Genomic DNA, 25566 nt, shown 5'->3' with positions numbered 1-25566 from the left:
CTGAACAAACTGCAATAATAACTGAACAGGATCTGCTACAAATATTGAATATAAACTGCGAATTCCAGGGCTAATATTAACAAGAATACAAATCCAGGTCATTTTCTTCCATAGACTGAAATAATGAAACTCTGGTTATTCGCAAATGCTGCCCATGTTTAACATGTTACAACAACTTGTATTTTGTTACATTGAATTTTCATTTATGGAATAGCCAAGAGAATGTTCACTCGAGGGAACACTATTTTTATACAACCCTGAAGCCTAAGTTCTGCCATTCTCGCTCTAAACCTATTTAAGACACTCCCTAAAAACTACCTCTGACCATGCTTTATCCCTCAGTCAATATCTCATGGATGTGTTCAGACCATTAATATCCCCTTGAACATTTTAGGACTTGCAACACATTTCTGAATAATCAAACTCAATACTTCGATATGTCAGAGGAAACCAAACTTGATTTGACTGAATCCCATAACATTGTTCCATAACCCAGTGTAATTCTGCTTAATTGAAAGATAAGCAATCACTCACGCATACAAGGAGACAAACCCCCGTCCAATGTTGAACAGTTCATTTACAGTTATGTTACATTTCACATCTTAGCTCTTTGTACAAAGTCATAAGCCATTATTATATAATTAGGACCCCGGTCCTGTAGGCAAATACAATAAGCTTGAACCAGTCAGTTTAATCACTCTCCCCCAGGGTGTGCTTGTCAAAAAGGTACACTCCCGTGCCATTCTCAGGGGCTCCCAGTCTCTTCAGGTTGGTGATGTGATCTCCCAGCTTCTTGATCATCTTCACTTTTTCATCCAAGTAGTGGGTCTCCAGGAAGTCACACAACTGAAAGAGGGAAACTAATTATGTCCAGCAGCAGACATCAAGGAATGGCAGCTGTCCCTTGAGAATTTGGATTTTAATCCACTTGAACTGGAAGATAGTCAAGTGATGCAATTGAGATTGATGGCATTACTGTATTAGATTAAATTTAATGCACAATAGGTGCTCAGATCCTGAAGTCACTGGGACACATGTACTAGTTACTGTCCACAGTAGGCCAGCCTCCTGTCCCTTCCCACTGCTCACCAAACAGAAACAGAAACAGAGACACCAACACAAAGCTATTAGGCATGGAGATCTTTGAATTAGGCCCAAGGACAGCAAGGTTCCACAAACTCTAACTTACCAAAAAGCCCACATTAAATTATTAAGAACTTACGTGAGGGTCAGTGCTCCCAGAGGAGAGTTTGTGCAGATCCAGCAGACTCTGGTTCACATTCTTCTCCATCTGCAGAGCTCTCTGCATCACCTCCAGACCATTGCTCCACTCATCCTGCTCTGGTTTCTGGAAAGAAAGTTCTAAGTTCTCTTACAATGGATTAAACTGAAATTGAGGTGCAATCAAAAGTCTACTTTACCATTTGTTAGAATAAAAAATTGCTATTAAGCTATCACAACTGCTCAAGTTATATTGATAAGGCAAACAGCTTGGATGTATTTAAAGGGAAACAATGCAAGTGCATGGGGAGAAGAGAAAAGAATGATATGATGACAGGGCGAGATAAAGCAAAATGTGAGGAATCTCATGTAGAGTATAAACACCAGCAAAGTCCAGCTTGGCCAAATGGCCGGTGCTGTAAATTGGAAATAATGGCTTTATCATATATGGGAACATTCAGTCTAAGGGGAGCCAGACAGAAGGCCACTTTTATTGAACCAAACCTTGATATCAGACAAGATGATTCGGCCTCCACGCTGATTCTGGAATTCCATCAGTTTCTCAGCATGCTCACGTTCCTCATGTGACTGCTCCTTGAAGAACTCAGCAAAGTGACGCAGGGCAACATCATCCCGGTCAAAGTAGAAGGACTATGGAGAGATCAGAAGAGTACTATATCGCAAACGGGTACAGCACATAACTTCAACCTCAATATTTTGCTTTCTTTCAAGGGTTTAAAACCTTACTGAACATGGAACTCCTTAATGGCAAACAAGCCAAAGGTGGTTAGAGGCAACGTTACAGGAACACCCTCAAAGCCTCCCTGAAAAATTGTAACATCCCTACTGACACCTGGGAATCCCTGGCCAGAGATCGCCCCAAGTGGAAGGGCATCCGGGAGGGCGCTGAGCACCTAGAGTCTCACCACCAAGAGCAGGCAACGAAAAAAAGCGTACAGCAAACTAGTCTTACCCACCCTTTCCCTCAACAACTATGTGTCCCACCTGTGACAGTTCGTGGTTCTCATTTTGGAACTGTTCAGCCACCCAAGGACTCATTTTAAGAGTGGAAGCAAGTCTTCCTCTATTCCAAGGGACTGCCATTGATGGACATTTTCATGGAAACAATCTTTTGATAGCCTTACCCAATGAAAAACCTTGGCCCAGCATCAAAGCCTTGGTGTGTGTGGAAGAGAGAGACAGAGACAGAGAGGAAAAAAAAGTGTTCCAGATTTCCAACATCCTTGTAGGAAAGAATACTTCCCGACTTCCCTCCTAAATGGCCTGACTAATTTTATTACATCCACTCATTGCAAAAAAGGCAAGGTAGAGAAAGTTCATGGAGTGATTTAAAATGAGGATACAAATTCTGAATTCCATGCATTGAGTGCCGAATGTATTCCAAATAAACTTCAACAAGTTCAAAAGAGCCCAGGAAAGTGAGTCATGAACATTCAAGATATTCAGAATAGGTGGGTTGGATACAGCACAGAATTTAGTAAATTCACATTACATAGTCTCCATTGTGAAGTGCTCTAAAATGCAAAACTCACCATAGAGAAATAAACATAGGAGGAATAGAGCTCCATGTTGATCTACTTGTTGACAGCATCCTCACAGCCCTGGTGGTAGTTCTGACACACTTGGGAAACCATCTAGATTCTTTTTCACAAATCTAAACTTTGGGGAAGCAACAAACTGAAACATAGCCAACCTCAAACACCTGTAGAAATTCAACCAACCGCAAATGCCAGTATTTATACTGCTGAACAACCCAGGGTGTGGCACACTGCAGGATGAGTGATAGTCCTCAATACCCACTCAGAACTTGCAGCCTCTCAGAGCACCAATCAAGGAATGGGAGGAGGGGAGATGGACTCCCAGAGCCAGTCAGATCTTTGAAGAAGGAATATCATTGGCTGACAACTTAATGAGGATCTGAATTGTGCCAACTTTCCTCAACCACAGTTCAGATATCCAGAATCACAGGTTTCAATGAATCCTCTATTCTTTAGGCATTGGGAAAAACTTAAACCATAAGTGTCCCCTTTATAAGGGGGAATAAACAATAAGTTCCAAACATGACAAAACTAACATAAGCACTTTTCAATTTATAATTTAGTTCCCTGTATCCACGCTGCACTCCAGTCCCTCTGGTACCCACCGGTCACGGAAAGCCTCCAGCATACCAGCAGACACCGCGTGCTCCCTCTCCAGGGATACCCGGGCACGGATATAGCCGCGGAAGAGAGGCAGGCAGACGGAGAGAACACCCCATCGAACGTGCCCTGCCTGGACCAGTTAATGTTCACCTTGAAAGGTTAATTGAATTCTCTGTTGTTTGCGAGTCAGTGTCTTTTTAATAGTTCTGGATGGTTCAGTGGGTTGGTCATTTGAAGGTATCTGCGGGTTTGATGCAACATCCAAACGGATCGGTGAGCATGCAAAGCAACCAAAAGTGGGTCAGATGAATGCAAATTGCTTGTGATCAATGTGTCAAACACAAATACTCAGATACTCCATCACTTCCAAGTTTAGTGAGCACCTGTACACACATCAGCTAGAATGTGAAGGGGACCATAGTGTCCCCCTCCCCTTTTATAGGGGCACTTGTACATTATGGTTCTACAGCCCAAAAAAAAACTTACAAAAACACAAAAAAAAAGGGCCTTGGGAAATGTTTGGAGTATCCCCCAGATCGGGGGGCACAATTTAAAGTTTATGATTTACATGTTTATTGTTAACTCCAAAAGAATTGTGGATGGGGACCATAGTGTCCCCCTCCCTTTTATAGGGGGCACTTGTAAAATTTATGATTTTATTGCCCCAAAAAAAATCACAAAAAAAAAACAAAAAAAGTAAAAAAAATAAAAATAAAAATAAAAAAAACACAAAAAAATGTTTGAAGTGTCCCCGGGGGGCACTTGACATAACTGGTTCATTTTGTCTCCAATTAAAATAGTTGTGGAGGGGACCGTAGTGTTCCCCCTCCCCTTTTATAGGGGGCACTTGTAAACTTTATGATTTTATTGCCCAAAAAAACCCCAAAAAAGTAATAAAAAGAAACAAAAAAAAAAATAGGGCAGTTGAAAAGTGGCTGGAGGGTTTCCCAGATTAGGGGGCACTTGTTTTAATGTTTATTTGTCTCCCCACAAAAGAGTTGTGGAGGGGACCATGTCATGTTTAGTTCATGTCTTTTATCATGAAATTTTGGAAACAATGAAATAGACTACAGGCCAAAAAGAAAGACGTGTGTTTATATCGCGCCTTTCACAAACTCAGGATATCCCTGAGTGCTTTACAGCCAATGAAGTACTTTTTGAAGCACAGTCACTGTTGTAATGTAGGAAATGTGGCAGCCAATTTGCACACAGCAAGGCTCCACAAACAGCAAGGTGAACATGACCACATTATCTGTTTTCAGTGACATTGTTTGAGGAATAAATATTGACCAGGTCACCTGGGATAATTCCCCTGCTCCTCTTCAAAGTAGTGCCACGGGATCATTTATGTCCAGCTCGGAGGATAGACGGGGCAACGGTTTTACATCTCATCCGAAAGACGACAACTCTGACAGTGCAGCACTCTCATTACTGCACTGTAGTGTCAGCCGAGATTCTGTGCTCATGTCTCTGGAGTGAGGACTTGAACCCACAACCTTCTGACTCAGAGATGAGGATCCTCAATCATCTGTGAAAACTCCACGTTATCTGCCTCCGGTGTTTCCACTCTTATCTCCCATGTTAGAACACGTGTTAGAGCTGAGTGCAGAGAGGGGCTGGGAATTTTAAAAAAGAATTAAAACAAACAGCAGGAGCTTGAGCCAAGTGCTGCACAGCAAGGGGAAGACAAGCTGAAGAGATGGAGAAAGTAGCCAGGTAACTATAGGAGGAACTGCTGGAGATTTGGTCTCATTGCTTAGCGCTTCATCTGAGTTTGTAACATGCCCAAGTTTGGATGTCGCTGGCAAGGCCGACATTTATTGCCCATCCCTAGTTGCCCTGAGAAGGTGCTGGTGAGACTCCTTCTTGAACCATGTTCAGGTGCTCAATGATTGAGAGACGATTTTCTCGGTCACTTCAGAGGGCAGGTAAGAATCAACCACATTACTTTGCAAATAGAGTCACATGTAAGCCAGACTGGGTAAGGATAGCAGGTTTCCTTCCCAAAAGGAAATTAGTGAGCCAATTGGATTTTTACAACAATCCTAAAAGTCCATGGTTACTGATATCAGTTTGTTTTAAATTTTAAACTGAATTCAAATGATGGTGGGATTTGAACTCACATTCTGTGTAATATTGGTCCAGGCCTCTGGATTACTAGTCCAGTAACATAACCACTGCACAATTGTATCCCTAACATACAGCTTGAAAAAAAAGCTGACTCCTTTTTCATTCTCCATGAACATTGGCCTAGTTCCCAGAGGCTGGTAGTTATGTCCAGTGTATATATATGAGCAGTTTACGATAAGATACCCAATTATGTTACCAATTTTTCCTTTCCACACGATAGATAAATTTAGTGAGGCCTCATCGGACGTTCCTTGTGCTTTGGATCGGAACCTGCTTCAGCGAACACGTTCCTAGTGTTCCTAAAATAGAAAGACTAGCAGCAGTAATTCTTGGGGTTTGTCAGAGACATGGACTATGTACAGGCATCTCAAAACACTGGAGAAGTACCACCAATGTTGAATGCGCAAGATTCTGCAAATTCATTGGCAGGATAGGCACATCAACATCAGTGTCCTCACTCAGGCCAACATCCCCAGCATCGAAGCAGTGACCACACTTAATCAGCTCCGCTGGACGGGACACATCGTCCATATGTCTGACACGAGACTCCCAAAACACTTGGAGCTCCTACACGGAAAGTGAGCCCCAGGTTGGCACAAGAAATGCTTCAAGGATACCCTCAAAGCCTCCTTGAAAAGTGTAACATTCTCATCGACACCTGCTAATGCCTGGCCCAAGACTGCCCAAGGTGGAGGAAACACATCCTGGAAGGCGCTGAACACCTCAAGTTTCTCGCTGAGAGCAAGCTCAAGCCAAGCATCGACAGCGGAAGGAGCGCACGGCAACCCACCCCCTTGTTCCAGCACACCACCATCTGCCCCACCTGTGTTTGAGAATTTACATGTCACCTTGAACTCTTCAGTCACCAGAGAACTCATTTTGAGTGTGGAAGCAAGTCATCCTCAACTCGGAGGGACTGTCGAAGAAGAAAAGAGGATTTGGTCTCCCCAATGTAGAGGAGACTGCATCGTGAGCAGCGTAAACAGTACACTAAATTGCAAGGAGTAAAATTAATTCGCTGTTTGAACTGGATGGAGTTTTTGGTGCTCTGAACATTGGGAAGAGATGAGGTAAAAGGACAGGTGTTGCATCTCCTGCACTTTCACGGGAATGTACCGTGGGAAAGGGAGGGGGTCTTTTGGGTGATTGAGGACCAGAGTGTAATGGCCTGACAGGTCACTTCACAATGCTGAAAGGGGAGGGAAAGGGAAGATGTGTTAGCGAGTAGGATTGCGCGAGGTGGCAGAAAAGGCAGAGGATGATTCGTTGAATGTGGACGCTCGTGGTAGGGAAGGTGAGGACAAGGGGAACTGCATCGTGGATCTGCGAGTGAGGGAAATGGGTTAGAGTACAACAGTGGGAAATGGAGTCCAACTGCACTGGCAGTCCTTCAATACCTTATTCATGTGAGCATTGATCAGGTTGCCAAGTTATTCGATCACGATCGGAGCGGCCGGAAGAGAAGCTGTCCCAGAACCACCACACTAGGCTATCAACACTAACCAATGAAGCTGTGACAGCAAGCTGATAATTATTGCTTTCCCTCCTCACCCAATTGTTGTCCCCATGGTTCAATGCACTCGGACACTGCTGGTCTGTGCAGCAGTTGCTGCTCTGCCTACAAAGCATAGCAGGAAGTCTACAACAGCAGTGGTGAGTTCAGTTACTGAACAACCTGCAATAACAACTGAACAGGATCTGCAGCAGTGACTGAATACAAACTGTTAATTCCAGGGCCAATACACTTATTAAAATAGAATGCTAATCCAGGATTTTTTCTTCACTGATCTGAAATGGTAAGACTGATTGAGTGGGAAACGTTGTCGGTGTTTAACACATGTTACGGCAACTTTTATTTTGTTGTATGGAGTTATCAGTTATGTAATGGCAGAGAGAATGTTCACTAGTGGGAACAGGTATTTTTAATCCACTGACCAGATACCACGCTCTGCCATTCCATTTCTGAACCTATATAAGACAATCCTTAAAACCTACCTGTGACCATGCTTTGTCCTTCAGTCAATATCTCATGTGGCTCTTAATGGTTTGAACACACCCTCGTCCATTTCACACCCTGCAACAAGTGTCTGAATATGCAACTCAAATCCAAGAGGAAAAACAAATTTCATATGACTGAAACCCATAACACTGTTGCACAACTCAGTGTAATTCTTGTCTGATGTCAGTCATGTTATTTTTAATTTAACAACCACTCAAACATACAAGGAGACAAAACCCAGTCCAATGTTGAACAGTTTATTTACAGTTATGTTACATTTCACACGAAGAGCCTCGGTCTCACAGATCAGTGTCCAACATCACAAGCCATCATTCCCTACAGAATAGGGGTCCCAGTTATTATACATACAAGTCCTAAACACAATAAGCTTGATCCAGTCAGACAGTTTAGTCACTCTCCCAGGGTGTGCTTGTCAAACAGGTACTCTCCCAGGCCATTCTCAGGGGCTCCCAGTCTCTTCAGGTTGGTGATGTGACCTCCAAGCTTCTTGATCATCTTCACTTGTTCATCCAAGTAGTGGGTCTCCAGGAAGTCACACAACTGAAAGAAGGAAACTAGTTATGTCCAGCAGCAGATATCAAGGACTGTCAACTTCCCCTTCAGAGTTTGGATTTTGATCCTTTGAACTGGAGGATAGTCAAGTGGTGCAATTGAGATTGATGGAATTACAGCATCATTACATTAAACATGCTGCACAATAGATGCTCAGATCCTGGGACACATTTACTAGTCACTGTTCAGTCGGCCAACTTCCACAGTCCCTTCCCAAACAAAAAAAAAAGACACCTGCACAAAGCTATTAAGCATGGAGATCTTATAAGTAGGCACCAAAACAGCAAGGTTCCACAACCTCCAACTTACCCAAAAGCCCACATTAAATCATTAGGAACTTACATGAGGGTCTGTCCTCTCAGTGGAGAGTTTGTGCAGATCCAGCAGACTCTGGTTCACATTCTTCTCCATCTGCAGAGCTCTCTGCATCGCCTCCAGACCATTCCTCCACTCATCCTGTTCTGGTTTCTGGAAAAAAAAATTCAAACATTGTTTAATCTGTTGCAAGTGCAAACATTAGAAATTATTGAAGGAAATTAGAGATGCAATGAAAAGTATACATTAACATGAATCTATGTGTTAGCTTAAAAGTAATTTTATATTCTAACAACCACTGGAATCATATTGGTCAAGTAAAAAGCATAGATTATTTAAGGGAAAGCTAGGCAGGTGCATGGGGAGAAAGGAACAGAACGATAACATGCTGATATAGGGTTAGATAAAGCAATATGGGAGGAGGCTCGCTGAAGTATAAACAGCAGCAAAGACCAGTTTGGCCAAATGGCCTGACTCCTGTAAATGGAAAATAATTGCTTTACAATGTATTTGGAACATTCAGTCTAAGGGGAGCCGGACAGAAAGCCACTCCTTTATTGTATCCAACCTTGATGTCCGCCAAGATGATCCGTCCTCCACGGCGATTCTGGAATTCCATCAGTTTCTCAGCATGCTCACGTTCCTCATGTGACTGCTCCTTGAAGAACTCAGCAAAGTGACGCAGGGCAACATCATCCCGGTCAAAGTAATAGGACTATGGGGGGGGGGAATCAGAAGAGTAGTTTGGAATTATATTGCAGAATCATGTACAGTAATTCAACCTCAATATTTTGCTTTCTTTCAAGGGTGCACAATTACACTGAACTTTTAACCCAATGAAAAACCACAGCACAGCATCAAAGCCTTGATTTTTACATGTGGACAGGGGGGTTTGGGGTGGGGGGCAGGCTGGATGCAAAGGAATGTATTCTAGATTTCCACCATCCTTGCAGGAACAAATACTTCCTGACTTCCCTCCTACATGGTCCAACTCATTTTAAGATTACATCCCCTCATTGCAAAGGTAGAGAAAGACCCGCAGTGATTTAAAATGAGGATATAAATTCTGAATGCCATGAATGGAGTGCAGAATATTCTCCACATACACTTCAAGCTCAAAAGTTCCCAGGATATTCAGAATGGGCCCACTTTTGGCCATGACTCACTTCAATTTTTTTTGGAGTAAGTTGGTTTTTCTGACGCAAGTTAAAACACCCGATTTTCCCCAATAAACTTGCTCCAGAGTAACTTAGTAAGGTACGATTTTTTTTTGCCCCCAAAGTGGGGGGCAGCCTCGACACGGACACCAGTTTTGGCCATTTATGGCTCTTTGGCCAGCTAACATTTAAACCAAAATAGACTTAGGTCAGTGTATGTGGCCAGCTATGAAAAACGTTGCAGGCAGTTAAGAAATCGGCACAGGTAAGTAAGTAAGGACCTGCACGCAAGCACCAAACATTACAAATAAAAAGAAGTTAAAATAACGAAATAAAAATAAAGAATTCAGGTAAACAATTGAACAACAATTAAATATTTGAAGTAAATTCTAGCTTGGGCCAGGAAAGGTAGCGGGCCAGCCTGTACAGCAGGCTATTCGGCGTGGGATGGGGCAGCCGGCAAAGACGCATTGGAAAGCTGGGGGGGGGGGGGCTTTGGGAAGATGAAAGGCTGGTGTGGGCAGCATCTCAGATTGGGTTCTGCACCTGGGCTGCACTCAGATGCGGCGACCATTCGATCACGGCTGGTGGGGGGGCAGGGCGGAAGATATTAGGGCATGCTATCAGCTTGCAGGACACGCTGGGAGAACAAGGAGCATGTGCGCAGACTCCACTGCGCATGCGACAGCTGTCAGCAGTGTTTTCAGTGCAGAGCTTTAACTCACCACCCCCCCGCCACACTCCACCATAGACACCGCTCCTGGACACCAAAGACACTCGGCTGAGGGTCCAAGATACCAAGTGAGTTTTTTGGCACCCTTTCCAGCGTATAATGGGTCAGTGCGCCGTAAAAATGGGTTGGCCAAAATTGGGCCCAATAAGTGGACTGGATACAACACAATTTAATAAATTCACATAACATAGTCTCCATTGTGAATTAGTCTAAAAGGCAAAACACACCATAGAGAGATAAACATAGGAGGAATAGAGCTCCACGTTGATCTGCTTTTGACAGCATCCTCACAATCCTGGTGGTAGTTCTGACGCACTTGAGAAACCATCTTGATTCTTTTTCCCAAATCTAAAGTTTGTTGAAGCAACAAGCTAAGATTTAACCAACTGCAAACTCCTGTATTGAAACTGCTGGATAATCCAGGGTGTGGCAGGTTAGATGATGAGTGACATTCCTCATTACCCAATCAGAAGTTGCAGCCTCTCAGAGCACCAATCAACTAAAGGGAGGAGGGGAGCTGGACTCCCAGAGCCAGTCAGATCTTTGAAGAATGAGCATCATTGGCTGACAACTCAATGAGGATCTCAATTGTCCTCATTTTCCTCAAACACAGTTCAAATATTCAGAACCACAGGTTTGAAGGAATCCTCTACTCTTTTTAGGCTAATCAATTAGGAAAAAATTAAACCATGTGTCCCCTTTATAAGGATTAATAAACAATAAGTTCCAGATATGACAAAACTAACAAGCACTTTTCAAATTATAATTTAGTTCCCTGTATCCACGCTGCACTCCAGTCCCTCTGGTGTCCACCGTTCATGGAAAGTCTCCAGCATACCGGCAGACACCGCGTGCTCCCTCTCCAGGGACACCCGGGCATGGACATAGCCGCAGAAGGGAAGCAGGCAGACGGAGAGAACACCCCATCGACCGTACTCTATCTGGACCAGTTAATGGCCACCTTGAAAGGTTCATTGAATCCTCTGTTGTTTGCAATTTAATGTCTTTTTAATAGTTCTGGATGGTTCTGTGGGTTGGTCATTTGCAGGTATCTGCGGATTTGCTGCAACATCCACACAGATCAGTGAGTGTGCAAAGGAACCAGCAATGGGTCAGATGAATTCAAAGTGCTCCTGATCAATGTGTCAAACACGAGTGCTCAGATACTCCATCACTTCCAAATTTAGTGAGCACCTGTACATACATCAGCTAGAATGTGGAAGGGACCATAGAATGTTCAGTTCGTGTTTTTTATCATTACATTTTAGAAGCAATGAAATAGACTGCAGGCCAAAAAGGAAGACTTGCATTTATATAGCGCCTTTCACAATCTCAGGCTTCACAATGAATTACGTTTTGAAGCACAGTGACTGTTGTAATGTAGGAAATATGGCAGCCAATTTGACGCAGCAAGGCCCCACAAACAGCAAGGTGAACATGACCACATTATCTGTTTTCAGTGACATTGGTTGAGGAATAAATATTGGCCAGGTCACCAGGGATAACTCCCCTGTTCTTCTCCAAAGTATTGCTATGGGATCTGTTGTGTCCTGCTCAGAGGGCAGTCAGGACCACGGTTGAACATCTCATCTGAAAAATGACAACTCCGACAGAGCAGCACTCCCTCGTTACAGCACTGTAGTGTCAGCCGAGATTCTGTGTTCACATCTCTGGAGTGCGGACTTGAACCCACAACCTTCTGACTCAGAGACGAGGCTGCTACCCACTGAGTCCATCTGACTGATCCCCAAAACTAAAAGCTCTCAGTTACCCACTCTACCAATAACTAACTCAATCATCTGTGAAATCTCCAATTTATCTGCCTCCGGTGATCGCATTCTCATCTCCCAGAGTAGAACACGTGTTAGAGCTGAGCGCAGAGAGAGGTTGGGAAATATAAAACAAACAGCAGGAGCTTGAGCCAAGTGCTGCACAGCAAGGGTAAGACAGGCTGAAGAGATGGAGAACGCAGCCAGGTAACTGTAGGAGGAACTACTGGAGATTTGTTCTCATTGCTTGGAACTTCGTCTGAGTTTGGAACATGCCCAAGTTTGGATGTCGCTGGCAAGGCCAACATTCATTGCCCATCCCTAGTTGCCCTGAGAAGGTGCTGGTGAGATTCCTTCTTTGAACCATGTTCAGGTACTCAATGGTTGAGAGACACCTTGCTCGGTCACTTCAGAGAGCGTTTGCTGGAATTCTTTGAGACTGTAACAAACAGGATGGATAAAGGGGAACCAGTGGATATGGAGTATTTGGAATTCCAGAAGGTATTTGATAAGGTGCCACACAAAAGGTTATTGCACAAGATAAAAGTTCACAGGGTTGGGGGTAATATATTAGCATGCATAGAGGATTGGCTAACGAACAGAAAACAGAGAGTCGGGATAAATGGTTCATTCTCTGGTTGGCAATCAATAACTAGTGGGGTGTCGCAGTGATCAGTGCTGGGACCCCAACTATTTACAATCTATATTAACGACTTGGAAGAAGGGACTGAGTGTAATGTAGCCAAGTTTGCTGACGATACAAAGATGGGAGGAAAAGCAATGTGTGAGGAGGACACAAAAATACATAGACAGGCTAAGTTAATGGGGAACATTTGGCTGATGGAGTATAATGTTGGAAAGTGTGAGGTCATGTACTTTGGCAGAGAAAAATCAAAGAGCAATATATTATTTAAATGGAAAAAGATTGCAAAGTGCTTCAGTATAGCGGGATCTGGGGATATTTGTGCATGAAACACAAAAGGATAGTATGCAGGTACAGCACGTGATTAGGAAGATCAATGGAATCTTGGCCTTTATTGCAAAGGGGATGGAGTATAAAAGCAGGGAAGTCTTACTACAGCTATACAGGGTATTGCTGAGGCCACACCTAGAATACTGCGTGCAGTTTTGGTTTCCATATTTACGAAAGGGTGTACTTGCTTTGGAGGCAGTTCACTAGGTTGATTCCAGAGATGAGGGGGTTGACATGTGAGGAAAGGTTGAGAAGGTTGTGCCTCTACTCATTGGAATTCAGAAGAATGAGTGGTGATCTTTTCGAAACATATAAGATTATGAGGGGGCTTGACAAGGTGGATGCAGAAGGGATGTTTCCACTGATGGGGGAGACTAGAACTAGGGGGCATGATCTTAGAATAAGGGGCCGCCCATTTAAAACTGACATGAGGAGAAATTTCTTCTCTCAGAGAGTTGTAAATCTGAGGAATTTGCTGCCTCAGAGAGCTGTGGAAGCTGGGACATTGAATAAACTTAAGACAGAAATAGACAGTTTCTTAAACGATAAGTGGATAAGGGGTTATGGGGAGCGGGCAGGAAAGTGGAGCTGAGTCCATGATCAGATCAGCCATGATCTTATTGAATGGTGGAGCAGGCTCGTGGGGCCATATGGTCCACTCCTGTTCCTATTTCTTATGTTCTTATGTAAAAATCAACCTCATTACTGTGCAAATGGAGTCACATATAAGCCAGACTGGGTGAGAACGGCAGGTCTCCTTCTCTAAAAGGAAATTAGTGAGCCAGTTGGATTTTTACAACAATCCGAAAAGTCCATGGTTACTGATATCAGGTTGTTTTACATTTTAAACTGAATCCAAATGATGGTGGGATTTAAACTCACATTATTGGTCCAGGCCTCTGGATTAATAGTCCAGTAACATAACCACTGCACTATTGTACCCCAAACATATAGCTTGAACAAAGGCTGAATCTCCTCTTTCCCTCTTTGAGTCAGGACAGTTTAAAGGCTGCAATGAGACTGAGGTAATTCCGCACCTATTACATCCTGGTAACCACCGGTATTTGAATTCAAACAACAGTTTAGTTAATTCATAACTGATGGGAAAGACTCATATCCATTAATTACAAATTAACTATTTTGGTTCATTATAGTCAACAATTACATTTGGATGAATATGACTTGAAGAGAAAATTGCACTATGTTAAATCATTCTCCGTGATCATTGGCCTAGTTCACAGAGGCTGGTAGTATATAGATTAGCAGTTTACATTAAGATATCTAACTATGTTACCAATTCTTCCTTTCCATATGATACGTGTATTTAGTGAGGCCTCATCCAGCGTTCCTTTCGCTTTGGATCGATACCTGTTTCAGCGAACACGTTCCTGGTGTTCCCAAAATAGAAAAACTCTCAGCAGTAATTCTTGGGGGTTGTCTATTCAGAAGGTGCAGACTCTGTACTGTAACAGCACGCCCTTGGCAAAGTGGTTCAAACATGAGGGACAAGGTCTTACTGTGACCAGATTACACTGAAATCTCTTTCTCCAGTTCACCCAACTTTAAAACCAGTTAATGGCTAAGATTAGACTTGTAGCTATGAACATCTTCGGCCACCACTGAACCAAAGGCAATATTCTGGAGGGGAAGAGATTAAAACAGCCACATGCCCAAGCAAATCAGGTTTGATCAAGATCACAACCTATTTCTCAGCAGAAGCCATTCTTGTTTAATGCAAGGTCACACAACATTAATCCGAAAATGCGCTCAGTTACTTAAAAGAAGAAAAGGAACAAAAGCAAAATACTGCGGGTGCTGGAAAACTGAAAGAAAAACAGAAAATGCTGGAAATACTCAACAGGTCAGGCAGCATCTGTGGAGAGAGAAACAGAGTTAACGTTTCAGGTCGGTGACATTTCACCAGAATTGGAAAAGGTTAGTGATGTAACAGATTTTAAGCAAGTGCAGGGGCAGGGAAAGGGGTGGGGGAGGGGAGGAAAGAACAAAAGGGAAGGTCTGTGATAGGGTGGAAGGCCGGAGTGATTAAATGACAAAAAGAATAATAGTACAAAGCAAAAGTAGATGGCAATGGGACAAGTAAAGGACCTAAAGATGGGTAGAGAAAAGATGTAAATGGGTGCAGCAGGATCATCAACAGCTGCCATCTGAAAAAAATAGGGACAGAAGTTATGATCTGTAATTGTTGAACTCGATGTTGAGTCCAGAAGGTTGTAATGTGCCTAATAGAAAGCTGAGGAGCTTATGTTGAGCTTCACTAGAACAGTGCAAGAGGCCGAGGACAGAGAGGTCAGATTGAGAGTGGAATGGAGAATTAACTTTACAGACGATTGGAAAATCTGGGTCACAATTACGGACTGAACAGAGGTATTTCGCAAAGTGGTCAACCAATCTACATTTGCTCTTCCCAGTGTAGAGGAGACCACATCGTGAGCTGCGAATAGAGTATACTAAATTGAAATGAAGTACAAGTAAATCGCTGTTTTACTTGGAAGGAGTGTTTGGGGATCTGAACAGTGGGATGGGAGGAGGTAAAAGGGCAGGTGTTGCATCTCCTTCACAGGAATGTGTTACAGAAATGGGAGGGAGTGTTGGAGGTGATTGAGGAGTGGACCAGGGTGTCACGGAGGGAAGAGTTCCCTTAGGAATGCTGAAAGGGGAGGGGATGGTAAGTGGCGGAAATGGTGGACGATTATCCATTGAATGTGATGGCTGGTGGGGTAAAAGTTGTGGACAAGGGGAACAGTATTGTGGTTCTGGGAGGGTGGGAAGGGGTGAGAGCAGAGCTGCGGGAAATGGACAGACATGATCAAGGGCCATGTCCATCACGGAGAGGATATGGAGTTGAAACCTCAGCTCAGGGTCAAATTGGATAGTGTGGTTCAGCCTCAGCTAGTGGCCAGGAAGAGGGATGGAGTCTGTGGCTGGGGAACGGAGTTTGTGGCGGGGAAGTTTATTTAAAAATAAATATCTGATTTGTGTTGTAATACTTTTATTGAATGGATATAACAAAGTTTGTTGTGTAGCTGATGATACTCTAGAAATATTACAGAATAGTGCAAGAGATTGACCTGTTGTGACATCATATTCTAGAATACTAACACTCACTAAACCATGGGGCATTAGGAGGTTAGACATACCTAGTATAAACTCTGTTCCTGGGGGTGATGGTGCACTCCAGTCCCTCTGGCGCCCACCTCTCACGGAAGGCCGTGAGCATACCGGTGGACACCGCGTGGTCCCTCTCCAGGGACACCCTGACTTGAATGTAACCATGGAAGAGAGGCAGGCAGTAGGGCTGAACAACACACTCGACCGCCTGCTGCCTGGACCGGTTAATGGTCACCTTAGCAATGCCCAGCAGCTGTCCTACAAGGAAGCCTTCCGACCTACCCACTCGTCTTCGCACAGGATGCCCAAAGATCAGTAGCGTGGGACTGAAGACCAGAAATTTAACTGGACCAGCCACATAAATACAATGGCAACAAGACCGGTCAGAGTCTGGGTATTTTGTGTTGAGTGTCTCACCTCCTGATAACCCAAAGCCTTTCCACCATCGACAAGGCACAAGTCAGGAGTGCAATGAAATACTCTCCACTTGCCTAGATGAATGCAGCTCCAACAATTCCCCAGAAGCTCAACGCCATCCCTGACAAAGCAGGCCACTTGATTGGCACCCCATCCATCACCTCCAAAATTCATTGCCCCCACCACCGACGTACCATGGTTGCAGTGTGTACCATCGACAGGATGCACTGCAGCAACTCATTAAGGCTTCTTCAGCAACACCTGCCAACCCGTGAGCTCTCCCAATTAGAAGGACACAGGCAGCAGGTGCATGGGAACACTATCACCTGCAAGTTCCCCACCATCCTGACTTGTAAATATATCGCCATTGGGTCAAAATCATGGAACTCCCTCCGTAACAGCACTGTGGGTGTACCTTCACCACAGGACTGCAAGGTGGCGGCTTACCACCATGTTTTCATGGGCAATTAGGGAGGGGCAATAAATGCTAGCCGTTCTGCTGATGCCCACACCCCACAACAATTTTTTTTTTTTTTTTTAAAAAGACGTTAACATGGATAGACTAAAGATTTCAATATAATTGCAACCAGTACAATTCTCAGCAAAGTTGCTCAAATAACTTGCAACCACTGAAATATTGCAGCCCCAGCATCAACAACATTTGAATCCATTGAAGGATGAGAAGGGGACAAATGGAGAGCCAAGGGGATTTGGAAAGGATGATTGTTGTTTGGTATGAATTGCACAACGGGACTAAATGCAAATATAGAGGAGCTGCTAGTATTGGGTTATAAGTTGATGGAACAGGTATCTATTTTAATGTCGGTGTTTTTCTTCATAGATTTACTCCTTCCAGAAGGATCCTATTTTGATATATCCACTGATCAAAGAGACAAAACCTACCCTGGCAGCTGCATAATTTAAATTTTGTTAAATAAAAACATCTAAAAATAAAAGCTAGTATCAGTACCAGTGATCATGAAACCCATATGAGTAATGTTTAGGAAAGGAAATCTGCCGACTTATGCTAGCAGGCCTATATGTGACTCCAGACCCATAGCCAGGTGGTTGACGCTTAACTGCCCGAGCAAACCACTCAGGTTGTACCAGGTGACTCACGCTCAAGGGCAATTGGAGATAGAAATAAATGCTGGCCTTGAGCTCAGACATTGCTGATCTGTATGAAGTCACTTGCCCTTTGTACCGCATAGTTGAAGAGGCAGTCTATAGCAGCAGTGCGTTTAGTTTACTGAGCTTTCCGCAGTTCTCACGCTGAATGCAAAAGGTAAGTTAAATAAACACAGGAGGCAGAAAGGAATAGAAAGATATGCTAATAGATCCAAAACAACCACCAGCATAGACCAGTTGGACCAAATGGTATTTTTCTGTGCAATTCTGAAAACACAGGCAGATGTAAAGTTTTTGATAGTGAGAGCCAAACACAATTTTGTAAATAGTTAGCTATCAATCACAGCAGCACACAATCCCAGGCCGACTCGTGGCTCATTAATTATGAAATTTCAAACTAAATCCTTAGGCAATGCTTTGATATAAGCCAAGTTACATTAATCAAAAAATAAGTAACTGCTCAAACATACAAAAAAAAGAGACAAAATCCAGTCCAATGTTGAACAGTTTATTTAGTTATGTTACATTTCACATCATCAGGAGCCCAGGTCTCACAGCTCTTTGTACAAGTCACAAGCCATCATTCCCGACAGCACAGGGGTCCCAATTAATTGGAAGTACTAAACACAATAAGCTTGATCCCAATTTGTTTAGTCACTCTCCCCCAGGGAGAGCTTGTCAAACAGGTACTCTCCCAGGCCATTCTCAGGGGCTCCCAGTCTCTTCAGGTTGGTGATGTGATCTCCAAGCTGCTTGATCATCTTCACTTGTTCATCCAAGTAGTGGGTCTCCAGGAAGTCACACAACTGAAAGAGGGAAACTAGTTATGTGCAGCAGCAGATATCAAGGAATGTCAGCTTCCCCTTCAGAGTTTGGATTTTAATCCTTTGAACTGGAGGATAGTCAAGTGATGCAATAGAGATTGATGGAATTACTGGATCATTCGATTAAACTTACTGCACAATAAGTTCTCAGATCCTGGGACACATTTACTAGTTACTGCCCACAGTAGGCCAACTTTACCCATCTCTTCCTCTTCCCCCACCCCCAACACCCAACAAACAAAAAGTACCAACCAAAAGCTATTGTGCACAGAGAACTTTTAATTAGGCTCAAGGACAAGTTTCCTCAACCTAAGCCCACATCATTTAAAAAAAAACTTACACGAGGGTCTGTCCTCTCAGTGGAGAGTTTGTGCAGATCCAGCAGACTCTGGTTCACATTCTTCTCCATCTGCAGAGCTCTCTGCATCACAACCAGACCATTGCTCCACTCATCCTGCTCTGGTTTCTGGAAAGAAACAACATTTTAACAGTTCACTTACACAGGATTAAACAAACATGAGAATGTATGGAACAAAATTAGGGCTACAATCAAAAAAGTCTACATTACCATGAACCAATGTGATGGCCTAGGCCATCATCACCACTGGAACTATATGGAGGGGGAATTTAAAAGGGAAACAAGGCAAGTGCATGGGGAGAAAGGAATAGAACAATATGCTGACGGAGAGATGAAGCAAGGTGGGATGAGCCCGCTGGAGTTTAAACACCGGCAAAGACCAGCTTGGCCAAATGGCTTGTTTATCCTGCATATTGTTTGGTTCCAATCAGTCCAAGGGGAGCCAGACAGAAGGCCACACATTTATTAAATCCAACCTTGATGTCCGCCAAGATGATCCATCCTCCACGCCGATTCTGGAATTTCATCAGTTTCTCAGCATGCTCACGTTCCTCATGTGACTGCTCCTTGAAGAACTCTGCAAAGTGACGCAGGGCAACATCATCCCGGTCAAAGTAGAAGGACTGCGGAGAGATCAGAAGAGTAGTTGGATATTGCATGGCAGACCACTATCCTGGGCCTTATAATGGCAACTACCAACTTAGCTAACCTAGTACAGACAGTGGATAATTTCACAACTCAATCTGGAAACTTAGTGATTTGCAAAAGAACCAGTGGAATTACTATTTTTTTTTTTATTAAGGATGCATACAGGGCATGAAAGGGTGATGGAAGCAGATTAAATGCCAACAGCCAAAAGAAAATTGGATAAATACTGGACAGGGCTATGGGAACATGCAGGGAGTGGACAAGTTGTATCGCTCCACCCAACAGTCAGCGAGGCACAATGGACTGAATGGCCTCCTGTGCTGCATCATTCCATGATCACCAATTCAGCTTTGATTGAACATGCTCAAAATTGGAACCTTCATCTTGGCACCCAATATTCATTGTAGCTCTGGAAATTAGTGAAGGAACTACTAGATTTATACCCTTCTGGTCACCAGAATCACAATCATTGTTTATTAACCCAGCTATATTTTCTACAGGCTAGTTAAGGGGAACTATTAGAACTGTAAGCAGACCCCTTAAAGTAGGAGATGTGGTCATAGTACACAGTTCACATAGTATAAAAGAGGAGAAAAACTGGCCCAGTTTTACTGGCTACATTCATCCCAAGGAACCAAATCTACCACAAGCAGCATTAAGTTGGCACCTTCCACACTAGACAAGGCATTTCAGAGGAGAACCAGATAGCAAGGAATAGAAGTTATCAGAAGTCATAGAATTTAGTCAATTCACATTACATAGCCGCCATTGTGAAGTGGTCAAATATACAACATTCACCATAGAGAGATAAACATAGGAGGAATAGAGCTCCATGTTGATCTGCTTGTTGATAGCATTCTCACAGTCCTGGTGGTAGTTCTGACGCACTTGAGAAGCCATCTTATTTTCTTTTTAATGTTTGAAGTCTAAACTTTGATGAAGTACCAAACTAAAATTTAGCAAACCTCAAACCTTTGTATTTATACTGCTGGATAATCCAGGGCGCGGCAGCCTAGATAAATGTCCAATCAGAAGTTGCAGCCTCTAAGAGCACCAATGAAGTAAAGGGAGGAGCGGGATGGACTCCCAGAGCCAGTCAGATCTTTGAAGAATGAGCATCATTGATTGACAACTCAATAAGGATCTCAATTGCCCTGAACACAGTTCAAATATCCAGAATCACAAGTTTAATTGAATCCTCTGCTCTTTCGGCTAATCAATTCATAGAATCATTGAATGGTTGCAGCACGGAAGAAAGCCATTCGGCCCATCGAGCCTGTGCCAACTTGCAGATAGGCCCACTGCTCTAATTGGGATGATTAAATCAGCTATCGGAAAAATTTAAATCATAATTGCCCTCTTTATCAGTGGGAATATATAATAAGTCCAAATTATGACAATACTAACATAAAACCTTTTAGTTCCCTGTATCCATGCTGCATTCCAGTCCCCCTGGTGCCCACTGATCACGGAAAGCCTCCAGCATACCAGCAGACACCGCGTGCTCCCTCTCCAGGGACACCTATGTATGAACATAGCCCCGGAAGGGAGGCAGGCAGACGGAGAGATCACCCCATCGACCGCGCTCTGATCGGACCAGATAATGGCCACCTTGACATCCTCTATTGTTTGCGAGTCAGTATCTTTTCAATAGTTCTGAATGGTTTTGTGGGTTGGTCATTTGCAGGTATCTGCGGGTTTGATGCAACATTCAAACAGATCAGTGAGTCTGCAACTATTTTTGTAAAACAATAAATCAAGTGCCTCCTTTAAAGGGGCACTAGAACCGAAAAATTAACCATTAAAACTTTCTAAACAATAAAAGGTCAAATTAAAATTGGTTGCTGGGGTGATGATGCATTCAGTCACTCCGCTGCCCACCTCTCGCGGAAGGCCACGACCGTATTGGTGGACACCGCTTGCTCCATTTTCAGGGACACCCCTCACTCGAATGTAACCGCGGAAGAGAGGCAGGCAGTCAGGCTGAATGACCCTCTCAACCGTCCGCTGCCTGGACCGGTTAATGGCCACCTTGGCCATGCCCAGGACCAGTCCTATGAGGAGGCCTTTCGACCTGCCCACTCCCTGCCACACAGATGCCAAAGATCAGGAGCGTTGCACAGACGAGCAACCGAATTTGAAGAGCAGCCCTTTCAAATATTGAAAGAGGGGCTGCAACATCATACATTCATCATAGATATGGAACACGGATTCCTCCAGACCGCAGAAATTACAGGCGGCCTGGGAGTCCATGAACCGACTTAAAAATCGATTGTACGGGACTGCCCCATAAATACCCTCCACGCCAAGTCCCCAATAAATAAAGGGAGGACTCCGACATAGAGAGCACTCCATTGGGAACCCCCGCCTCCACCAGTGGCAAGATGGTGCGCCATGGCGCGTCCGGACGGCAGATGAGGATGTCAAAGTGGAGAGTGTGCCAGAGCAGCCCGTACAGGAATCCCCTCCGCGCAGAACTGAAAGACTCGGAGGGGATTTCCTGAAGGAGGCTCAAGTTGTGAGGTGCCAGTTCCCGAGGGAGGTTTCGGGGCTTGCCGCTGATGAGGAATTCCGTCAGGACGGGGATCAGTTCGGATGGGATCGCCCCACGTGCTTGGGCCTCCTCGACACAACTAACGGAGTCAGGGTGCAGTGCTGCTTTTAGCGACTCGATGGCATTGGCCACGCGCCAGATGTCAGCACAGGATAGGCACCATGCCAGCTCCTCTGGCGCCATCCAGCCCGCTCCTCCGCCATCCAGTAGGTCCCTGGCTCTGGTCACCTTGCCAAACACAGCCCTCTTGTCTGCCTGCCACCTAAAACCGTGCTTCAGTGAGTCTGCAAAGCAACCAACAGTGTGTCAGGTGAATGGAAAGTGCTCGTGATCAATGTGTCAAACACAAGTTCTCAAATACTCCATCACTTCCAAGTTTAGTGAGCATCTATACACACATCAGCTAGATGTGGAGGGGACCATGGGATGTACAGGTCATGTTTTATTACCATGAAAATGTAGAAGTAATGAGATAGACTGCAGTCTAGAAAGAAAGCCTTGCATTTATATAGCGCCGTTTATGATCTCAGGGTGTTCCAAAGCACTTTACAGTCAATGAAGCACGTTTTGATGTGCAGTCACTATTATAGGAAATGCAGAGCCAATTTGCAGACAGCAAGGTCCCACAAATAGCAATGTGATCATGAACACATAATCTATTTTCAGTGATGTTGGTTGAGGAATAAATATTGGCCAGGACATCGGGGATAACTCCCCTGCTCTTCCTCGATATAGTGCCATGGGACCATGGGATCTTTTCTGTCCACCTGAGAGGGCAGACGGAACCTCAGTTGAACATCTCATCCAAAAGATGGCATCTCCAACAGTGCAGCATTCCCTCATTTCTGCACTGTCGTGTCAGCCGAGATTTTGTGCTCAATTCTCTGGAGTGGGACTAGAACCCATAATTTTGTGACTGTGAAATGAGAGTGCTCCCCACTGAGTCCATCTGACTGATCCCTGATACTAAAAGTTCTCAGTCACCCAGTCCATCTATATCTATCTCAATCATGTGTAAAATCTCCACGCTATCCACTTCCAAGATCCCCAGACTCATCTACCGTGTTGGTGGCTTGTGGCCTAGAACAATTAAGTTTATGTTCCCACTGTTGATTTCCCTTCCCTAGTCTCATTCTCTTGCTTTTTCCCACATAAAATGCCATTTTCCACCAGCAGCACACCTATCCAGGTCCCTTTATATTGGTTTTGCATCAATCCTATTATTAGATTTATGCAAACTTGAAATGCTGGTTAACTGAGTGTGTTTTCTTTAATGTCTTAAATATCTGAGGAGTCACCTATTTGTACCAGTACATTCCATGTATTTTACATGTGCTGTGGTAATCTGGTCTATCCGCAGAGGTTAAAGGGCAGGACGTTTGTGTCAAGCTGAAGGGATTGGGGGGATTGTGGGAAGAGAGAGAGAAACACTGTGTATAGTTTTGGTTGTGTAGACATTGTCCCACTGGTGTGAAGAGAATATCTGTTTTTTCCTGTGTTTGCTAATGATTAATCTCTCTTGATGTTTGACTGTCCATGGGAAAAGCACAAATGGAAAGAGGCGAGGAGAGTGGTGAATGTTTTCTGTTAGAACACGATGTCCAGTAAATATTTCTGAGCTGAGAGTTACTGATGTTTCCACAAATCTGGTCAGGGAAGGATGGTGCTGGGGCTCCATGGATATCTTCCGTTCCTCATCGGATCAGAACACTGTGGGATCAACAGGAAGCAACAGGCTAAGAAAGCACATCAAAGGTGGAACACTATTGAAGGAAGAAGTAGGGAAAAGATGGACTGACATGCCCGTGTTCATGTGTTACAGGCAAGTTGCGAATAACCTCTGAATTTCAGGATGGACAAAACTCAGATGAAACTCAAAACACCGTGACCAAGTCTCCAATTGTTTATCCGATAGATACTTGTCTCTATTATCCAACTCTTCATTAGGCCAATAAGTAACAGCTTTGGAAGTTGGGATCTAGTGCAATATTGTTCTAGGCCAATGGGACTCCATGAAGAGAGTATTCAGGAGGTCATGGGACGCAGAGCAAGAACATTCTAGTGAGAGACTAGAAATCAGCAAGGGAGACCTATGGGGTTTCCAAGATAGCAACTGAAACTGGAAGCATTTTGAAGCCTGTAGGGTCCGGGCTGGAACACATGTCAGAGCTGAGCACAGAGAGAGGCTGGGAAATATAAAACAAGAATGATACAAACAGCAGCAACTTGGGCCAAGTGCTGCACAGCAAGGGGAAGACAGGCTGAAGAGATGGAGAAAGCAGCCAGGTAACGATAGGAGGAACTACTGGAAATCATATCTCACCTTGACAATTTGGATTCAGTTTAAAATTTAAAACGAATTGCTATCAGTAACCATGAACTTTTAGGATTGTGGTAAAAGTCCAATTAGCGCACAAATTTTCTTTTAGGAAAGAAACCTGCCGTCCTTACCCAGTCTGGCTTATATGTGACTCCATTTGTACAATAATGTGGTTCATTCCTACCTGCCCTGTGTAGTGACCAAGCAAGTCATAGAAACATAGAAACATAGAAAATAGGTGCAGGAGTAGGCCATTCGGCCCTTCTAGCCTACACCGCCATTCAATGAGTTCATGGCTGAACATGCAACTTCAGTACCCCATTCCTGCTTTCTCGCCATACCCCTTGATCCCCCTAATAGTAAGGACTTCATCTAACTCCTTTTTGAATATATTTAGTGAATTGGCCTCAACAACTTTCTGTGGTAGAGAATTCCACAGGTTCACCACTCTCTGGGTGAAGAAGTTTCTCCTCATCTCGGTCCTAAGTGGCTTACCCCTTATCCTTAGACTGTGACCCCTGGTTCTGGACTTCCCCAACATTGGGAACATTCTTCCTGCATCCAACCTGTCTAAACCCATCAGAATTTTAAACGTTTCTATGAGGTCCCCTCTCATTCTTCTGAACTCCAGTGAATATAAGCCCAGTTGATCCAGTCTTTCTTGATTGGTCAGTCCCACCATCCCGGGAATCAGTCTGCACCTTCGCTGCACTCCCTCAATAGCAAGAATGTTCTTCCTCAGGTTAGGAGACCAAAACTGTACACAATACTCCAGGTGTGGCCTCACCAAGGTCCTGTACAACTGTAGCAACACCTCCCTGCCCCTGTACTCAAATTCCATCGCTATGAAGGCCCAACATGCCATTTGCTTTCGTAACCGCCTGCTGTACCTGCATGCCAACCTTCAATGACTGATGTACCATGACACCCAGGTCTCATTGCACCTCCCCTTTTCCTAATCTGTCACCATTCAGAAAATAGTCTGTCTCTCTGTTTTTACCACCAAAGTGGATAACCTCACATTTATCCACATTGTACTTCATCTGCCATGCATTTGCCCACTCACCTAAACTATCCAAGTCGCTCTGCAACCTCATAGCATCCTCCTCGCAGCTCACACTGCCACCCAACTTAGTGTCATCCGCAAATTTGGAGA

At 44.0% G+C, this 25566-nt stretch overlaps 1 protein-coding gene and 2 pseudogenes across 1 annotated transcript; all 3 read right to left on the bottom strand.

Annotated features, from left to right (window-relative positions):
- Positions 1-690: 690 nt before the first annotated feature.
- LOC139262171 (ferritin heavy chain, oocyte isoform-like) lies at positions 691-2876 on the bottom strand (annotated as a pseudogene).
- Positions 2877-7923: 5047 nt separating this feature from the next.
- On the bottom strand, positions 7924-10618 carry LOC139262172 (ferritin heavy chain, oocyte isoform-like; annotated as a pseudogene).
- A 7184-nt stretch (positions 10619-17802) lies between these two features.
- LOC139262497 (ferritin heavy chain-like) lies at positions 17803-20436 on the bottom strand. Its single transcript, XM_070877676.1, has 4 exons — positions 20335-20436; positions 19365-19511; positions 18871-18996; positions 17803-17850 (listed from the first exon to the last, which is right to left on the bottom strand). Exons 1-4 carry the CDS (start codon positions 20434-20436, stop codon positions 17803-17805), a joined length of 423 nt encoding a protein of 140 aa, XP_070733777.1.
- Positions 20437-25566: the final 5130 nt, after the last annotated feature.

This window comes from Pristiophorus japonicus, chromosome 4 (assembly GCF_044704955.1).
Source record: "Pristiophorus japonicus isolate sPriJap1 chromosome 4, sPriJap1.hap1, whole genome shotgun sequence".
NCBI lineage: Eukaryota > Metazoa > Chordata > Chondrichthyes > Pristiophoridae > Pristiophorus > Pristiophorus japonicus.
The sequence above is the reverse complement of the archived record's forward strand: the minus strand, read 5'-3'. Positions and strand labels throughout refer to the sequence as shown.

Bases quoted from the DNA above. Each gene is read 5' to 3' on its own strand.
- LOC139262497 (XM_070877676.1), bottom strand. From the start codon at position 20,436: ATGGCTTCTCAAGTGCGTCAGAACTACCACCAGGACTGTGAGAATGCT. The intron at 18,997-19,364 runs GTTGGATTTAAT...GTTTCTTTCCAG, and splicing joins TCATCTTGGCGGACATCAAG to AAACCAGAGCAGGATGAGTG. The intron at 17,851-18,870 runs GTAAGTTTTTTT...TTTTGCATTCAG, and splicing joins CTGAGAGGACAGACCCTCGT to CGTGAGAACTGCGGAAAGCT.